The sequence below is a fragment of the Perca fluviatilis genome, chromosome 2, assembly GCF_010015445.1.
Source record: "Perca fluviatilis chromosome 2, GENO_Pfluv_1.0, whole genome shotgun sequence".
In the NCBI taxonomy this organism is placed as follows: Eukaryota; Metazoa; Chordata; class Actinopteri; order Perciformes; family Percidae; genus Perca; species Perca fluviatilis.
Window position 1 is genome coordinate 17770934 of NC_053113.1, and position 20125 is coordinate 17791058.

The window sequence follows — 20125 nt, forward strand, 5'->3', positions numbered from 1 at the left end:
ATCCATAGATGGGGTTACCCAGGACAGCATTTACAGTAAGCTCAGCAACATTACCATACTCATTACATATTATCATCAAGATCCCAAATCAATTACTCCTTTATTCCAAACATCTCAGCCATGCAATAAACCTGACCTTTTCTAAACTCTCTGAAATAAATCAGCCATGAGCACCACTAATGTAAACTTGAACCACAGAGCGTTTGTTCTGGCCCCCAAGGGACCTCCATGAGGAGCTGGACTGTTGCTCAACTGCTCTGTTTTGTTTGATGGGAACATTTCCCAGATCTAAATAGGCCTAATAAATTTCACTTGTTGATGTTGTGAACCTCCACAATAGCTACAGTGAGCTTTAAAAGATTGAGAATTTTTTGGCACCTGTATCCATGTGTGAGGGTCATAATAAATGGGATTTTAAGTAGACTCATCTAGGTAGGGCTTTTAACCAAGTCAAACAGTTTGAGGTCTGAAAGAGGACAGAGGTTTGCAGATGGCCAGGACAAATTGAAACTGGTTGGACTGAGTTATTCCAACTATTTTCATTTGTTTCTGTTAAGTCACTTAGGTCTCAGCTCCAAACACACTTGAAAAAATAGAGGGTGTAGGCAGCCACAGCAGCAGACACTCACACATTCCTTACAGTACATGATCTGGAGATTCACACTTTCTCTCCACAGGAGCGCTGATGTAGTTCTACCCCATCGATGTCAGCTGACTAAAATGTGTCACCCAGCATACTGAGCAGATTAGGTTTTATCGCTAGGGTGCAGAGTGTGAAAATCAGAGCATAAATACCATAAATCTATGTGGGGGGGGGGGGCATATGACAAATGATTAAAGAAGTAATTAAATAATAAAAAAGGGAGCATTTGGTAACACAACTGTAATAATATTATTAATAATAATATAACATTTCTCTTGAAGCTACTTGCATTATCAAATAAACTCAATAAGAAATGTAGCCTAAATTCACTTCAGAATATTGTCTACAGGTTTAATATCTAACTAACTAATATCTATAGGTCAATTGCTCTGCCTCTTTCTGTTGTTTCTATTGTTGTTTTATTTTTTTAATTTTAATTTATATTTTTTGCTGCTTTTAAATGTCTTATGTATAACTGTACTGTGTCCTTGAGTGCCGAGAAAGGCGCCTTTAAATCAAATGTATTATTATTATTATTATTATTATTATTATTATTATTATTATTATTATTATAAGTCCCAACTTAACAAAAGTTTTGTAACTGTGATGGTGAAGGAAATGCCTATGTCATCTGAAAAATCAGGAAAATTACAGTGGGGAGGCACTTTTTTTTTTTAGCAGAAAAGAAAATCACATTAGAAAAGCCAATACCAGTTGTCGAGGGACCTTCCATTCTTTCCCACTAATAATAGGCTACTTAGCTTCACTTTGTCCCCAGAACCAAAATGGGTTAAAACGGTGTTACAAAAGTTTTGGTAGCCTATAAAATGAATCATACGCAGTCTCGTTTCCATATCTTAAGCGTTAGTGAATTGATAGGGGCGTCAATTGTCCCTTTTCCATCACCAACCCCCACTCATCTCCCCCCCTCCTCCGGCCTGTGGCTGCTTCAAGCTGTCAGGGAAGCAGGCTATAAAACAGAAAGGGACGGGACTCTGAGAAGGCTGCTGGTACTGAGGAAAGACACACGGTTCAGTTGGCTGTGTCCTGTCTTCGGAAAACCTCTGCCTGACTTAAAACTCGGATGATAGACGACTTAGCTAACTAAGTAATGCCAACGGACACTTGGACGTAAGGAGGAAGCTAACTTTTTTTTTTGTACGGGTGTGTAAATAGTCGCTTTAAGTCTACAGCAGCTTCATAAAGTAATACTCTATATCGGAGGTTTGAGGGAAATATTTTGTGGAGAGACGTAAAAAGAGGGAGGTTTGGGATGCTGGTTCCCCGCGCGCTCCGCTCCTTGCTGTACGTGCTGAGCTGCGCGTGGCTGCACACTGGAGCACCCTCGCGGCTCAAGTCACCCGCTCTGCCCATCCAGTCTGAGAGGGAACCGGTGCCCTCCAAAGGCTTATCAGGTAAGACAACTGACACAGAATATAATGTGACCACGACCTGTGCATGTTATGCTGTATGTGACTGTAAAGTGACTATACATCATTAATGAATAAAGAGGAGCCAGTCGTTAATTCGGCTAACATCCAATACAACAAGCAACCTTATCAAATTGATTAACGTAACATAACGTTTCAGCCTTCCTTTCCGTAATGTGTCCGACCCAACACACGCCATAGGAGGCAGCATCGAGCACTAAAAATTTAAAGTTCCAGGTTTTCTTTAAATGTATGCTGTTCTTTGATATCACAAGTATGCCGAATTGCAGTGAGCATACTATTACTTTTAGCAGTTGAAGTTTAAGTATACCGTGTACATATTTATTTGCTGAAAAAAGCAAGAAACCTTTAAACTGCCTGATTTTCTCATAAAGCTTGGGATGTTGTGGCGCATAGGCGTACCGGGGCTAGGTTGACCTGTAAACTGCACGCAAAGGTGAAGTGGCCCTATAACCTAAAACATATTAACAAGTAACATTTAAAGTGGAGAATAACAGTCTTCCTCCTCCACTGCAATGGCAGAGCCTGGTCTACTTTTCGTGAATTGCCCATGTTTCCTTGAATTGTTCTTCAATGCCTGGGTTGCTTCATGTGTAAACTAGAGGCAAACATCTGAGTCATAACCGCAGTGAATGCCATTTGATTCATGTGTGAAAGCCCCTACGTACAAAGCTCATTGCGGTTTTCATAAGGTAACTACTCTGGAGTTCAAAACTGTGGGAACTCCACGTTAACCACCGCCTTCACGTGTAATTCACTGTTGGAAACTGTAATCAATCGACTTTCCATTACAAGCATTGGCTCCTGAGATGATTTATTTCAGCAGAGACAGAAGTGGCAGGCAAAGCGAGCGGCTCACAGCTTGGCTCCCTTTAACTGGATTGGACTGTTTAAAGTGTGTAGTCACTTTAATGAAAGAATAATGTGAACCAGGTTGGTAGCAGTGAGCAAGGCAGGCCATCAGCTCTAGTAAAGTTGGCGAGGGGTAACATCACGTCTGGTGTGTGTGTGTGTGTGTGTGGTGTGTGTGTGTGTGTGTGTGTGTGTGTGTGTGTGTGTGTACATACGGATCACAGCACACACTGCTTACAGGCTATACTATTCCTGTAGTTACAGTGTGACTAACACTCAATTATGATTTTAATTTAGTAATAATAAAACTAAAAGTTATTTGTATCTCCTGTAACACCAATACAGTGCAGTCCCTAGGCTATATGGGGATGCATTTTTTTTTTTTATAGTTATGGCTCTACTCCAGTACACTGGATTCCAAGTGAAACAATGACTAATGTGCTGTCTCTCCGTTTCGAGAGTTTAACATATCCACATTGGGTAAGGAATTGTAACCCCTGTTTATCACATATTTGATGTGGATGTAAACACAAATACAGCACTGTAGCGTAGCCTCATAGTCATTGTTTGCCTTTCAATTCCTATAGTGACACAATGGTGTCCATACGTAGTGTGTTTTAGGTTGAGTTTAATGTAAACTGGATGCTCTTTGTAGTACTTCTTAGCTCCTGTTGCTAACTATTACATAGCCTAGCTTTAACAGAATCAGAATGTATTAAATTACTTCATAAAACTGTACAAATAAATAAATAAATAAAGGGTTGGCCTACATTATGTGTATTTCTGGGAATCTCTGATATTCTTTCAGTGGAACATTTTTATGTCTCCTTCCTTGCTGCTCATGGATCATTTAGATGAGACAGGATGTAAGGTTGAGTCCCAAAACTCATGAGGCATCCAGTGAGTTTCAGTTGACTCCAACATGCCTGGGCAATGAGCTATGCAAGATTTATTTGTTGTTAAATATAAAAATGGGTACAATGGCTCAGCCTAAAGAGTTTATCACCTAATAAAAGCTTTGGAGGTGCACTTTCTCTTACTCTTAAATATTAAGAACTTTATGCAAGTAAGCTCATATCTTCAAATGCCTCAACTAAATGCCTCTGTACTCCCAATAATTCATTCTAGCACAATTAAAAAGGACAAATCTCACATATAATTTAACTTAGTTTGTTATCGAGACTGCCTCTGGTTTGGAAAGAGCCATAGAATGGTGACCATAACTAGACGGTTAGGTTTGACCCCATATACAGCCATTTATAATCAGCCCTGTTTGTGTTACAGGATGCTCATTCGGAGGACGATTCTATTCCCTGGAGAACACATGGCACCCAGATCTGGGGGAGCCCTTCGGTGTCATGCACTGTGTCCAGTGCATTTGCGAACCTGTAAGTTTTTTATATGTGTCACTCTCACGCAGTATCTGTGAAATAGCAGGTTGAACTAGTTTGCCCCAGAAATGCAGAATTATTTACTGTCTTTTTTCAGATGAGATTTTGTGAGTGACTGATCTGTCTGTTTCTCTGGTGTTTCCCTGGCAGCAAAAGAGTCGCCGTGGCAAGGTTTTGGGGAAAGTTAACTGTAAGAACATCAAACAGGACTGCCCAGACCTGGACTGTGAGGATCCCATCCTGCTGCCAGGGCACTGCTGTAAAACCTGCCGTAAAGGTAATCATCTACCGACCCAATCTCACCATTTGTTGCGCTCAGGTTTTGAGATCAGAAGCTGTTTTTTTGTTTTGTTTTTTGCTTGTGATCAAAATTCTACCTGTCCTAATGAAAGATGCATGCATGAAACAGTCAGCTGAGAAAACATGCAAGCACAGCTTAACCTTATGCGGAAAAAAGCAAACATAAATTGCTGTCAGTTGTTCCCCTCCTCTTCTTTGCCACAGTGTTTGTTTATTCTATGTGTGATTCATACCACTCTATTTCTTCTTCTTTTTTCTTTGTCTTCCCCTGTTGCATTCCCAGTTCCCTTGCTTTTTGCTTTTTTTCTTCCCTCGGGGTCAACTAGTTAGTCTTCAGAACAGCTGCTAGATGCAGTGAGCAGGTCAATTGATTTTCCATTCATCCACATCAAATGGACATTTTCTGCAACCTGCCACAACTGAAAGTGCCACCCATCTATTTAGCCTTATTCACACATTGCCACTTACCTTGTCTACACACTGCTGCGCACACAATTCCACCTTATTAGAGAATTAGAGCTCCCCTGCACATGCTCACACAAACACACATAGACAGGGTGGGTCTTCATGCTGCACGGTTATTCAGCAGATTGGGTGTTTTTCTACACTGTGTGTCTGGGAATGGAATGGAAAGTAAAGGTAAAGCACTGTGTGGACAACACTGTGCTGTGGTGTGTGTGTGTGTGTGTGTGTTTGTGTGTCAAGAATTGGACAGGCCCAGGACTGTATGTGTGTGTTGTGGTCAAGTTTTAAGGAAAAGGTTGAGTGTGTTTGTCTTAGCTTTGGCCCCATAGCAGCTAGTATGTATTTGTATAAGTGATGGAAAATGGTGTGTGTTTGTGTGTGTTCATATGTGTGTGTGTAATGACTGGTGCACCTGAGGATACAGTGTTGCTAAGTGGGGAGAAGTGAGAGTGACACTACCCAGAAGCCCTCGAGCATGCCCAGTGGAGCAGAGGAATGAGGGCATGAGGGAATGAGGAGAACGATGAGATTTGTGGGTAGTGTGTGTGTGTAAATCAGACACCGAGAAAGAAAGCAGAGTTCCTCAGAAAGTCCAGCCGAGTTCCTCAGAAAACTGCCTGAGAAATAAAGTCTGTGGGTGACTAAGAGCCACTGTGAGGTTTTCTTTTTCAAGATAATGTCAGTGGGGCTGTATTTGGCTGAGTGAGCATTGATGCCTGTGTCACTGTATGTGTTTCTGTGTGTGTACACCCAGACACACAGCAGTTTGTGTGGAACAGCGGGTCATTGTTGGGATCGCACGCCAGTGTCACTACCAATTTTCCTTAAGCTCTTCAGCTGCAAGAGACTACCCTGGTTAGTTATCCCTGGCTGAGAGAGAGGGAGAGAGAGAGAGAGAGAGAGAGAGAGGAAGTGAGAAAGACAGAGAGAATGTGCTGTAGCCTTCAGCATTGAATTGAAATTGATGTCCGACAATGTCCCATCTATCCATCTCTCACTTTTCTTCTGTAATTTTTACCTGTCTTGCTCAACTTCGGTTTCTCTCTGGCTGATCATGTCCACGCATTTCACACTCTTCATCCATACACAAAACATAATCACGTGAAAAAAAGGCGATGCTTAAGTCTCATCTGTGCACCAGACTTTGAGAACGATGTAGCAGAATGTGTTTGGTTTGATTTGGTTTATTTTGCCAGATACTAAAACAGGTTCAAAGGCAGACACTACAAGTCTATTAGAAACCAGAATGCCGCTACTGCTGATAGTATTCCTATCAGGAAATATAAAAATAATAAAATATTCCTGTTCGTACAAAATGTTATCACATTAAAATAATTGATTTAGGCCAACATTAAAAGGCTAGCATTAGCCATATATACGGGCAGTCCTACTGGTGTTCAGCAAGTATCTCACTAGCTTTTTTTCTAACTTTTTGTTTTTCTTCGAAGGTGAGGATGACAAGAAACAGACAGGCTCTCTGCTGGACAGCTTTGAGTATTTCCATGAGAAGGGCAAGGATAAGGAGGATGACCTCCACAAATCATACAACGACCGGTCCTACCTTAGCTCTGAGGAGTTGGGCCCCAGGGAGAGCCGCACTGGTGAGTATGACTCCTATAGACAGGTCAACAGACCACCAACACACCTACATTTAAACAACATCTACACAATGGGCTGTAATTTGTTAGACCAGCATAAACAATGATAAATAACTAAATAAAACTGTACAAATATAAATTATACATCCTTCAGAAAGCACATTCCTGCAGAACTTAGTTTAGTTTAGTTTTTTCGGCCACCTGTAACTCACAACAGTCAAACATACATAGAGACAAGAAACAAACAAGACCGAAAAGGTGTAGGCTGAAGCCAGAGCTTATTACACCGACCCTTGTTACATAAAATTATATTTTTAATACAAAAATTAAAGTTACAGAAACTAAGTATACACTATATACCCCAGTACAACACAAGAAGTCCAATACATTTTGTGCACCTTCTGGTATTCACACTTCTGTTTTATATTTGTTAATCACCTTATATTTAAATAATAGTAACTTACACATACAGGCATGCACATTTACACACACTCAAACACACAGAATAATAAAAATATTAAAACAGGAATGTTTATCATAGCATATGTTAGTAAGTGCCTTTCTAACCTACTCTCCTTCTGCAGACTTTGTTGCAGTGTTGACAGGAGTGACGGAATCATGGCTGCCCAGCTCCAATGGTGTTGCCAGAGCTCGCTTCTCTCTGACCAGAACTAGCCTGGCCTTCTCCATCACATACCAGAGGTAAAACACACAGCGAGTCGGAGCTGACACGTCCATGTCCTTGGCTTGTTTTGTAACTTTGATCTCTGAAAGTGGTGCTCTTTTCTTTTTCTGATTATCCTCAGTAGCATCGCCCATCCTTTCCTCTACAAATATAAAAGACGTCACAATCTGTTGTTTCAACCATAATTTAGCTGTAGCACTCAGCATGAAGAAGTAGCAAAAGTAGTGAGTTGTAAAAGAATTGAGCTATGTCTATGAAAATGCATTACATTTTTTCAATTTGTATCTCTCTGTCTTCCCTTACTGATCAGAATGGGCCGCCCCAGTAAAATAGGCTTCCTGGATTCAGATGGGACCATTGCTTTTGAGTACAGAGTCCCCAAGGGACAGTCAGACATGGTAAGACATAAATAGAAAATCATCCCTTCTTGCTTCCATTGATGTTGTTCTGATAATGTGTGTCTGTGTGTTTTCTGAGAGAGAGAGACAGAGAGAGAGAGAGAGAGAGAGAGAGAGAGAGAGAGAGAGAGTGTGGTGTGATGAATGCTCTCACTCCGTGACTCTATGTTCAAACTCTGACTTTTTCTCCCATAATTCACTCTGCAATAATAAACGATAAACACACTCACAGACACAGTGACACTTCCTTCCTGCTTCATTGCCTCTTTCTAAACATCACAAACAGAGTCTGATTGCAGTAAACATCAACACTCACTCACTCTCTCACTCACTTACTCACTCAAAAGGTTACATGAGGGAGAACCTTCCATCAGGTCAGAGGTATACAAGACTGAGTTTAACAAAAGGCCAATATTATCCTGATAAATCAGTAAAGTGATATGTTGGTGTAACAGTAGTACCCATGCATCCATGTCCACATCCTCCATAAGGGCTGGCTCGATCACCACACATCCTTTCCTGCCAAAATACACACACACATCTCCTCATTCCATTTCAGACCCGAGTACTCTGTTTAGCGAGGCAGGAGCCCCCTAAATACAGGTCCCAGAAATTGGCCTATTATTATTTTTAGATAAATGTCAGTGTCAAGCACAAGAGGACCTTAGAGAAAACACTCTGAACAAGGGGGGAGGTGAGGGACTTTGCTGGACCAAAAACCTTTGGAAAGAGAATTGTTCACATGTTACATCACCGCTTAGCAGGGGGACAGAGAATATCGCTAATTAAAATGGAGATTAACCCTGAACTGAAAGTTATGAGGTGTCGGCACACTGCCACATTTCGTCCCTCCGCTCTCAGGGAGGGAGAAGTCGTGGCTTCATATCGGCTGAGAGCCTGGGGTTGAGAGTACAATCACGTGGTTGTTGATGTATTCAGCAGATGTGCATGTTTTGCTTTTTCATGAGTGAGAGATATATGAAAATGTTTGGTGACTATAGGCCGAGTATTGTTTTTTGATATTCATGGGCAAATTCCGTCTACACTGCGACCATACTGCAGCTCACCTGCCTGTGTTTGTGCCTGTGTGTGTAGATCTGTGGAGTATGGAAGAACCTGGCTAAGCCTCAAATGCGACAGCTGCAGTCTGAGCAGATGCGCATCAGCATGACCACATCTACGAGCAGACGAGAAGAAGTGGAGGGGAAGATCATCAAACACAGGGCACTCTTTGCTGGTGCGTGTGCATGCAGGATATTATAGCATTCTGAGGGTTTCTTCTTTGTAATGTTCATTAAGACATTTGTATGTCTTAGTCTTTGTGTTGTAGTACACAGTAAACTCAATATTTACAAAGCAGTGGAATTGTATACGTTCTCATGTAATCTTAAAAAGCCTTGCATGGATTAATATAGCTAAAAAGTGGGGGCTTTGTTTACCGAGAAGTATTTGTATAGGAGTCCTGTAACAGAATACAGATACTCAATATGGTAATGTGCATGTGTGTTGTGTACAGAGACATTCAGTTCAACACTGACATCGGAGGAGGAGAACTCAGGCATGGGAGGCCTCGCCATGTTGACGCTGAGTGACACAGAGAACAACCTCCACTTCATCCTCATCCTTCAAGGCCTCATCAAACAAAAAGACAAAGGTGAGAAGCAAGACAAAGAAGGAAGAGAGGGTTGGCACTGAGATATAGAGAAAATGTAACTTGTAACTGTAAATGAGTATTACTTGTAAATTATATTTAATGTTACAAACTGAGATTCCTTACCCCTGCAGGAGCTATTATGGTGCCCTTAAACCAAACGCTTGTTATACAATTCCTCCAAGGAAAGGTTAAAAAAAACCTGGGACAAGAATCCGATTTTGTAATCTCTGTTGCCATTTCAGTCTATCAGTTTCTACCAATTTCATCTCAGTGCTTCTAAATCTGTCTCTCTCTCCTCAGAGCCCCTTTTGGTGCCCATCCGAGTCCAGCTTGTGTACCGACAACACATCCTGAGAGAGCTCCGAGCCAACATCACCTCTCATGTAAGTAACAACACACAATAACAAAGGTCAACAGTTTCCAATGGGCTTTTAAAGGCTGATGCCAACAGTAAAAGCTGTTGTTAGTATTTTGTACCAAATATTTTTATCTTCACGTCTGAAAAATAGAAATGTTCAGTGTTTCCCCACAAATTATTTGGAAAAACGATGCAACCGCCCCCCTCCCCCCTCCCCCCCGCCTCAATATTCAGAATGAAATAAGTGGTAGGTTTTAGGGAAAAGTGTTAAACGATGAATTAAGTGGTAACTGGAGGGGGAGCAGTGTTGTTGGTTAGGAACATATAACACAGCCACACACTTCCTCCTCTCCGAGACGGATGTGGTTTGGTCACCACATCCTAGCGCTGTTGTCTGATCACAGCTAACTACCCTGAGACATGACAAGAAAAATGGATGGAGAGGAAGAGTGAGGAGGAAAACAAGAGAAGAGAGAAAGTGTGCGAGAGGAACTTTTGCAGGAGACAGATGTGAGCAAGGGATGAGAGACCCAGAGGAGAGAGGGGAGGGATGGGGGAGGTAGAGAGGATGGACTGCGTACACTCGTCACACATGTCAGTGGTTAGTGGTCTGTGGGCTGAGATGGATAGAGGGAGGAAGGAGGCAGGAGGAGGAGTGATGAAAGGCGGGCCTGTTTTTAATTCTGCCAGGAATTGCGTGAAGGGCCGCTGCGCCTCTTTCGAGCCTAGCGGTGAGAGGGGCCATCCGTGAGAAATATGCAAAACGTTTGAGCTCAGCAACTGCTACATGACCCCTGTAAGTGTCCTCGAGCTAGATGCAGAAACCCAAACCGCTGACTCATCTCAAGTCTAGCTAAATAACAGAGGCTCATAAACAACAGAGTGTACATCATTTTTAGCTGAAAGGGATACTTGCCTTTATTTTTCCATCTCCAAATACGCACACAAAGGCAAGCAAACACATTTTTAAATGTGTGAAATCATTTTTTTATTGGACCAGTAATTCTGACAGTGTCCTGATTTACACAAGACCCCAATAAATCCTTTTGCACCTTACTCCCCTCTCACTATTCTATCCATTCACTTTCCCCAATATAAGTCACCTTCTCTCTGTCCAGCCCCTCCTCTGTTCCCACTCTGTTTTGGCTCCTCGCTGTGTGGATTTATGGTACATGTATATTTATATTGAACTGAGGCCCTGAAGTCATAAAAGTAACATTTCTTCAACACTCTCGTACATCTGTCCTATTACTCCAACATTTTTCAACGGCCTGACCAACACCCCCCGTCTCTCCTGGAGTCCAGTCGGCCTGCTTGAAATTAAACCTCAATATGAAACCTGTCAAGACAATGCAAGTCATATTTTTTACCAAGAATTTAGGCATTTGTAAGCGGGGTGATTTCAAATTGTGTCTTTTATGTAACATAACTGTCTATGTCCTTAATGGTTTCTGAGTTTTTGATGTCTTTCTGATTGTTGAATTCATCTTCTTTTAAGAGATGTTACTGTTCTGGGATCTGTTTTGCTTTCTGTTCTCATCTGGTCTTTGTCTGATTTAAACTAAATGGATACGTTCGTTTTAGTTGGAAACATGTCACCAATCTGTCTTTTGTCTAAATAAGTTGGGGATTGGTTACTCTGGTAACACGTCATGGTTGTACTAACATAATGTCAACAAGATCTTAACAGCATAATATTACATTTTCATTTCTGGTGTTGAAAAGGCATGTATTTACAATGGAATATGTTTTTATATTTATTGACTTGTTGACCCGCGTATAGCAACTCAAGTTAACAGTTTTAATCTGTGCAGGATCCAGACTTTGCAGAGGTGCTGACAGACCTGAATAGCCGCGAACTGTTCTGGTTATCTCGTGGTCAGCTGGAGATCACCGTGGCAACCGAGGGTCAAGAATCCCGACAAATCTCTGGCTTCATCACCGGCAGGAAATCTTGTGACAGTAAGTGTCCCCGCAATCAAACCCCTTTACACATGTGAAGAATTGAAAACATGTTTTCTTCATGTCTCTCTTCCCATCATTCCAGCCAGGTGGTATCAAACACTGTAAAGGCAACAAACAGAGGTTGCTAAGATTGTGTTTTGCGCTGTCGTTGGTTTGTACTAGTTCATCTGTGGCTGTTTTTTGTCATTCTCCTCTATAAATACTTGTTCTCTTTCTTTCTGTCTCCATCCTTTCAAGTCTTATCGCTGGGGGAAAACCATGTTTATAGACCTCTGTTTGACTTGGTGGCCCACCAAGACTGTGCATGCATGTTTCTCTGTCTGTGTGTGTGTGTGTGTGTGTGTGTGTGTGTGTGTGTATGTCACAAAGAAAGAGACCGGTTTTTGGAATGTTGTGGCCAGCCCAAACGTCTGAAACCGTTGCCTGAAAAGCATGCACACATGGTCTTTTCATGGGATGCATATTTGAACATGAACATCAAACACCAAGGTGTCCATCACTTTGACACCTTGAAAGACGCTTTCATCGTCTAACACATGCAATGCCATGCACATAAACAGACACAAATATGTAAAAGATGTTTTCTTAGTCCAAATTTTACACACCGACTGAACTGACATGCAGTGGTGCTGCCAAGGTCCCAGTCTGCTGGTGTTTCAGTACTGTGATTAACAGCTTGACGTTATGTGTGAAGAATTCAAACCCAACACACTCCCATCCCTCTCTTTCCTCCTCCTTTACTTTCCTGCTCTCCTTCTTTCAGTCTCTCCGTTGTCTGCAGTCCCATTTTGTATATCTTTGACGTCATTTCTCCTCTCTGACTTTTTTCTGTCTTCATGTCATTTTCAGAACTTTTCTCTGCACTTTTCTTATCCTTCTCTGTTACTCATTCCCTCCTGTCCTCTCAGCTCTCTTTTTAAGCCTGCTGCATTCAGCAAGGGTTACCTCATTCTAAGGCTTAACCTTGGGTGTGTGTGTGTGTGTGTGTGTGTGTGTGTGAGACAGACATTGCAACAACATGTAACATGTATGTTTTTGGCAGAAGGTCACGCACACAATTTCGCGAGCATACGCGCCTCTTAATTAGTGGTTACATTAAATCTGTCCTCTCAATGACTGATTCTTGGTGAAGGGATGACATTCTGGTTATGTGGCTTCTATGAGTGTGTGGTTACAGAACGTGAGGAAATGTAATGTGTCCCCCTTCCTCTCCCTCCTTCAACCATATAGTTAAACTTTAGTTTAGGGGGGGAACTCCGAGGGGAAAAGTGATGATTTTAGATAAGTAATTTGAACAGGAATGCGCTCTAAAGTGGATTTATTTTTTTATATTAATCTGTCTTTGTTTGGCTCAGCTATTCAGAGTGTGATGTCCAGCAATGATGCATTGACCCCGGGGAAGACAGGAGGTGTGGGATCCGCTATCTTCAACCTCCATGATAATGGCACACTGGACTACCAGGTATGGATATTTCTAAATAAATACATTTTGATAGTTACAGCATTACGCAAATAAACACAATTATTATTTTGTTCTTATGTCTTGTTGGTATAGTTGATCATAGTAAAACACAAAAAAGGTCACTTTTCCTGAGATTGCAACATGTTTATCTGCGTTTTAGGTTTTAGTTGAAATGTTTGTGATGGTGTAAACTGGATGAGAAAGGAAATGAATCATTTAACCACGAGACAATCTTCCATACAAAAAAATGAATATCACCATTGTTTATGGGGAGTTCTGACTAAGCATTAATAAACCAGGCCAAAATCAAGCTGATCTCATATCAAACCAAAGCACAAAAAAGAACTGTCCTTGACGTGTTTTAAGAAATAAAATACTCTGCTTTGAATAATATTGTGTCTAATATGATTTTTCCACAAAAAAAAGAAAAGAAAAGAAAATATATATATACAGTATATATATGTATATGTATGTATGTATGTATATAAATATATATATATAAAACAGCCAGTTCATCATTCTGCACAGTGAAGGTTAAACATCCAAGTGAAGGAACAATAATCAAAACATTTTTCCCTCATCATTTCTCCCTCATCCCCACCATCTAGGTTCAGGTCGCAGGTCTCACCAGTGACTTTGTAGGCCTAACTATCGAGTTGAAGCCACGGCGGCGAAACAAGCGAACTGTGCTGTATGACCTGACGCCAGAGTACAACAAGGCCACAGGCCAGGCGCAGGGCAGCTGGACTCGTCTGGAGGCCCGACACATCCACATGCTGCTGCAGAACGAACTGTTCATCAATGTGGCCACGGCACACGGCCAGGAGGGGGAGCTCAGGGGGCAGATTAGGGCCCTGCTCTACAGCGGCCTGGAGGCACCCAGACATGGTACGGATTGATGGAAGCAGGGGGTGGAGAAGGGCAAGGGAGGGAGGTCATGGAATTCATAAAATACATGCTTTCTAAATGTGCTGTGCATAGCAGAACAACGTCACCAATGTTTTCAAGTCCTGGATGCACGCTTCATTACCAATTTCCCTTCTTTTAGAGTTGCCCACTCCTCTGGCTGGCCACTTTGTGTTTCCACCAGTAAGAACTGGTGCCTCTGGCCATGCCTGGGTGTCCGTGGACAAACATTGTCACCTGCATTATGAAATCGTTGTCGCAGGCCTCAGCAAGGCTGACGACCTCACTGTGAACGCCCATCTCCACGGACTGGCTGAGATTGGAGAAATAGATGACAGCAGCACCACTCACAAAAGGCTGCTGACTGGTTTCTACGGCTCACAGGTAAATCAGTGTGTACATACAAATGAATGCAAATAGATGTAAAAATACACACTCATACAGAAACAAACTCAAACACACTCTCCTCTCCTCCAGGCTCAGGGTGTGTTAAAGGAAATCAGTATTGAGTTACTGCAACACCTGGACCAAGGAACAGCCTTCATCCAGGTCAGCACCAAGATGAACCCCCGAGGAGAAATACGTGGACGGGTATGTAAAGAAATGCTACAACTTACAGTAACATTGTCTTGATTTTCACTCAGGCTTAGAGAGTTGCAAATATTTCTAAAACAAGTCTCTGTTTCAATTCATTTCAATTTTATTTATAGTGTCACATAATGACAGAAGTTATCTCAGGACACTTTACAGATAGAGTAGGTCTAGACCACACTCTTTAATTTACAAAGATGCCGTAGAGAGTTAAAATGTTGGCTGCGGTCAGAAAGTACCTCTAAGAAGGACCATGTCGAAGCCCCAAACCCAAGATTCATCAAGTAACTATAGTTCTTTCGTTTTAGAAGTTAGTATAATTTAGCTTTTGCTTCACTCTCATGCCCTGTTAGCAATATTAATATAGCAAAAGAAATTCATAGCATTGTACAACATAATCGACAAAGTAGAGATGAGGAGAGGATTAGATTATAGAAAGAAGAAGAGTAGTATTGTCATTGGGGCCTCCATTAACCATCTTAGTGTTTTTATCACGTCTGTGTGATTGCTCATTTAGCGCTCACTAGCCGACTCAAAACACACTTTCACTGACAGGTGCTGCATGCCTGCAGAGACTTTGTAAAAAAGTTAAAAAGCACATTAAAGCGTATGCAAAAAATGCAACCTAGGGTTTCTTTGTGAATATACCCGAGTCAAACTTTCGTTTAAAAGCATAATTATGACGGAAACGCCACTTTTAAGATTCACCGTATTCTCGTTTTCGGGTCAAATGGCCTTTTGAATGGGAGTGCTAGGGGCACTACTATGATAGCATCAAAATCACTATTTTTAAACCACTAAGAAGGCTCCACACAACATGAAACTTTGCTCGAAGTATCACCAGGGGCTCTACACATGAACTCCAGCGTTGAGAACATTGTTTGTGTTCACAGAGTTTACTAACTCACGTTAGCAGTTGTTGTTTACGCTAGCCGCCATTTTGCCAGTCCAAAAGAGTCGATCGAAGAGAAGGCCATTTGACCGAAAACGAGAATACAGTAAATCTCAAAAGTGGCGTTTCAAACGCAAGGTTTGACTCGGGTATATTCACAAAAAGACCCTAGGTTGCATTTTGGCGCGAGTTACGCTTTAAGGAACAATCAACAAGTCAGCTTGAGACCAGCCTTGCGTCAGGTGTGGCCAACACATCTCTAATGTACTAACCACCCTTTCTCTTTTTTTCTTTTCTCTGTCTCTCCCCCACCCCCCCTTTCATCTCAACACATTTCACCCACCACTACATCTACCTCATTTGTGCTGTATTCTTGTTTTTCCTTCATGTCCTCCACCTCCATCTATCCCTTCGTTTTGTTTTCTACACATGTCCTCTGTCCAGGTCCATGTGCCAAACAACTGTGAGTTTGGGACCACGGGGGAGATGGAGGAGTCTGAGTTTGACGACCTCTTTGCGAAGGACCCAGAGGAGCTGAAGAAAGACCCCCATACCTGCTTCTTTGAGAACCAGCATCACGCTCATGGCTCCCGCTGGACTCCCATCTACGACAAATGCTTCTCCTGCAGCTGTCAGGTAAAGACAGGTCAACAATTTGGCACTAGAACGTTAAAGCATTTGAAGAGAAGCTGCGATGTACATTAGTTTGCCGTCTATATAAAGTGCATGTTAGTACTGAATTTTGTATATCATCTTATGGCACAAATAAAATGTCTTCTTTCTGCATTTTTTTCTGCAGAAGCGAACTGTGATCTGTGATCCAGTCATCTGTCCGGTGTTGACCTGCTCCCAAACCATTCAGCCTGAGGACAAGTGCTGTCCCATCTGTGATGGTGAGACAGACATATTTTGATTGTACATGAGATATATGAATGTATGCAATATCATGTTTTATAGTAGTTATTCTGCTCTGAGTCCCTGGTTGTGAGTTATTATTTTGGTTGAATTCCCAAAGTGCTCCCAACAGAAATCATAAAGTTGAAAACTAATTATGTTTTTATGACTCCATTTCCTTTTTTCCTGTTCAGAGAGGAAGGAGCCCAAGGACATGAATGTTCCAGAGAGGGTGGATGAACACCCTGAAGGTAGGTACTACTTCTCTTGTCTCTGACATAGCTTCTCTCCTTCCCTTTTTTTTTTTGTTTTCTTTTAGATTTTTCTCTGAAGGATTTTCTCTTGTAGTGTGTCTTTTCTTTTTACATGTACGGTATATACTGCATTCATTTCATTGCATTTCCACCTACACTTAAAAATCACCTCAATCATTCAGGCATTTTCTTACTGACTGGCCTCTGTAACCCGTTTTCTCCTCTTTCCTTTCTCTCAGGTTGTTACTTTGAAGGGGACCAGAAGATGCACGCCCCGGGAACCACATGGCATCCCTTTGTACCTCCCTTTGGCTACATTAAATGTGCTGTCTGCACGTGCAAGGTAAATATACATCAATAAACCCACTCACATCTGGCTGGATCTACTTTCCAAAATCCCTTAATGGATCATTTATCTTGTATTAGACTGCAAAGAAGCTGGGGCATACGTGTATTTCTCGTAAGTTAAACCTTGGGGAATGTTCAGACTTTGTGGAAAAAGCAATAAGTCAGCTGCAGCTTCTGTTTGTGCTGGAAAGAAAGAATTGCTGCTAACCTTCCGCTAATGCTACATTATATCCATAGGGGTCTTCGGGAGAGGTGCACTGTGAGAAGGTGACGTGTCCGCTGTTGACCTGCAGTCATCCAGTAAGACGTAACCCCTCCGACTGCTGTAAGGAGTGTCCAGAGGAGGAGAAGACTCCAGCAGGCCTGGAGCACAGCGACATGATGCAAGCAGATGGCCCGAGGCACTGCAAATTTGGCAAGAACTATTACCAGAACAGTGACAACTGGCATCCCTGGGTACCAATGGTGGGGGAGATGAAATGCATCAACTGCTGGTGTGATGTAAGTATTGAGGCTACCAAGAAATAAGACCCAAGTGTAAATATTACTTTGCTGACATTTTACTGAAATATAAGTAAAGTTGTTGGGTTATAAAAATGACTTCAAGGCAACCCATTAAAAGTTATTCTTTCAAAGTTATGTTTTGAAGTAGAATATCAAAATACAGTACACAGTTCACTGAGAGTTCAAAATGAATTCTTTCAACATAACAACATAGAAGCGCTCTGATATAGATGATCTAAAGGCAGTACTTTAGCAGATGTGTTGTACTTGTGCAGGAGTCTTTTTAAAAAAAAATCTAATTAGATTTTTTAAAGCTGCTCTACTCAATATTGTCATATGATCAATGGGCCAAATGACAATGTGTAATGTGAAAGGAGTCGCTCATAGTGAAGAACCCACAGAGCATTGTCAACTCCGCGAATCCCCTCAGCTCTACGGAACATTTAGCGTCTTTCAGCCTATTGTTTTGGTTCACACTCACTGCTCTCATCGGCAGTTTCCAAACAGCAGACAGACCGAGTTAGCAATTAGCTGGTGAACATAGTGAGAGTATTTAGCAGCTTAAGAGCCACATAGAGACCAAAAATAGAGCTAAAAGGAGAGTGAAAGTTGATCTGGCATTAAGATAAAATATCATCTTACATAATGATATGCATTCCTGTCATACCGGCATCTTGTGTCTTTTTTTTACCTGTGCTTCTACATTTTGCCTCGTTTCACCAACCCGTCATCTTCCTCTCTTATTGTCCACAGCATGGTGTGACCAAGTGTCAGAAAAAGCAATGTCCAGTACTTACCTGCATTAACAACACCCGCACAGAGGGCGCGTGCTGTCCAGAATGCCTTGGTGAGCAACATAAACACCCCCCCCCCCACACACACACACACACACACACACAACACCAGCAGGGCCTCCCCTGATACACCTGAACGTTTTACACACCAGCTGACGTAACCTCCGATACGATGGAGGTCACTGCCTGGCCAGAAACGTGCAATGACAGTCTGATAAGCGTACAGTGAAATGTTCTTCATTTACGCACATTTAAAAACTTAAAACAGGGAGCTAACATGGTTAAAAAAAAAAAATGCATGTTTTGTTTTTCTGTCTCGATCATGATTCAAATGCGGCTTTAACTTAATACAGAGATTTTTCTGTTCTTCCTTAGATTCCAAAGAGGAAGACGACCAGGTGATGAAAGCTCCAGACAAAAGGCGAACCTGGAGACACTGACCTGTGTGGAGCCGCGAAAACAACACCAAACCCTCCTCTACCCATTTAACCGATCCCTTCTCTGATGGACCCAAACCCAGAGCTGCACACTGGGTCCCCCCCTCCCCTCCACCTCACTCCTCACTCCTCACCTCACACCCACCCATCCCCAGCTTCAGGATTGTAATGGACAGAGAAGAGCAGAGATGGAGATATGATCAAAAATAAAACAGAAATGTTCCAAAGACTCGCTAAGGGAAGGGATGAAGCTATGAAGAGGACCAACAGGACTTTACAGACATTTTCGCCTTCTGCTTCCTGCCTTTCCGATCTCGCTGGAATCTTCTTTTTGCTCCGTTTTTCAAAACAGCTCCAACAGGACAGGAGGTATATTCATGTAGAAATATAACACAGCTGTCCAATGGGATTCTCAGCTTTGTTTGAAGGGCAAACTTTGGTAAGGTTGTGCCAGTTGAATTTGATTGACAGGGCTTCTTTTTGAAGTACAGCCGTAGCTACTGTAGCTCTCACCGCTCTCACTGGATACAGAGGAAAGCGTTGCTTAAATATGTGTGAATGTGTATATGTGTGAGTGTGGTTATGTGTGTGTGTGTGTGTGTGTGTTTTACCAGTAAAGAATATGACCAATCAGTAATACAGAAACACAGTTCTGGGTGGCAAAGCAGGGTTAAAAAAAATAAAATAAAAGAGTGAAAATCTGGAAACGTCCCTTCAGCCTGTCTTCAGCTTTGAGGATTAGTTGTGAGATTGTAGGATCAGCGGCGTTTCATTGGAAGAGAAGTTTGAACGGGTTCAGCTGATTGTTATTTTAGTGTAATACTAATATGAGCTTTGCCTTCACCTCCTGTTGATCTCATTGCTTCTCTGCTTTGGTTGTTCCTATTTCTGTTTCAAATTAGGTAATATTTGTATGATTTTTTTTTTCTATTATTGTTGTTTACTGAAAATGAAGCTGGTTTGTATTTTGTATTTATTGAATGGTGTGGCGACAAAAATAAAAAAAAGATGTCTGTTGGTACAAGAGGGAATACCTGTGGGTTTGTTTTGGACGCTGTAGCTAATAATCCCTCCCTGGTTCCCTTTTTTTTTTTTGCAGTTATATCTTCGTTTTTCATCTGGAGTCCTTGGGATTTTAGTTTTCCACTCTGTTGCTTTCTTTCTCTTTCCTTCCCTCTGTTTCTCTTTCCTCACAGTTTTTCACATATGTAGCTTTGATTAAAGAGGAATGACAGGCCAGAGTGACCCGATTTAATCCTTTGCTTTTTCCTTTCTCTTTCTCC

The 20125-nt window shown here is 41.8% G+C and overlaps 1 protein-coding gene across 1 annotated transcript; it reads left to right on the plus strand.

Moving 5' to 3' along the window:
* The first annotated feature begins 1586 nt into the window (after positions 1-1586).
* chrd (chordin) lies at positions 1587-19843 on the plus strand. Its single transcript, XM_039818465.1, has 21 exons — positions 1587-2058; positions 4231-4334; positions 4488-4614; positions 6551-6703; positions 7285-7402; positions 7696-7783; positions 8879-9020; positions 9300-9437; positions 9738-9820; positions 11610-11757; positions 13116-13222; positions 13831-14110; positions 14271-14512; positions 14606-14719; positions 16056-16247; positions 16411-16504; positions 16700-16756; positions 16999-17102; positions 17345-17608; positions 18365-18458; positions 18781-19843. The coding sequence occupies exons 1-21, from the start codon at positions 1917-1919 to the stop codon at positions 18843-18845; spliced, it is 2856 nt and encodes a 951-aa protein (XP_039674399.1). The 5' UTR covers positions 1587-1916; the 3' UTR covers positions 18846-19843.
* The last annotated feature ends 282 nt before the right edge of the window (positions 19844-20125 follow it).

Excerpts from the sequence above, each read along its gene's own strand:
- chrd (XM_039818465.1), top strand. The coding sequence starts at position 1,917 with ATGCTGGTTCCCCGCGCGCTCCGCTCCTTGCTGTACGTGCTGAGCTGC. Across the intron at positions 14,513-14,605 it reads CTGGTTTCTACGGCTCACAG|GCTCAGGGTGTGTTAAAGGA; the intron begins GTAAATCAGTGT and ends CCTCTCCTCCAG. Across the intron at positions 17,609-18,364 it reads GCATCAACTGCTGGTGTGAT|CATGGTGTGACCAAGTGTCA; the intron begins GTAAGTATTGAG and ends TATTGTCCACAG.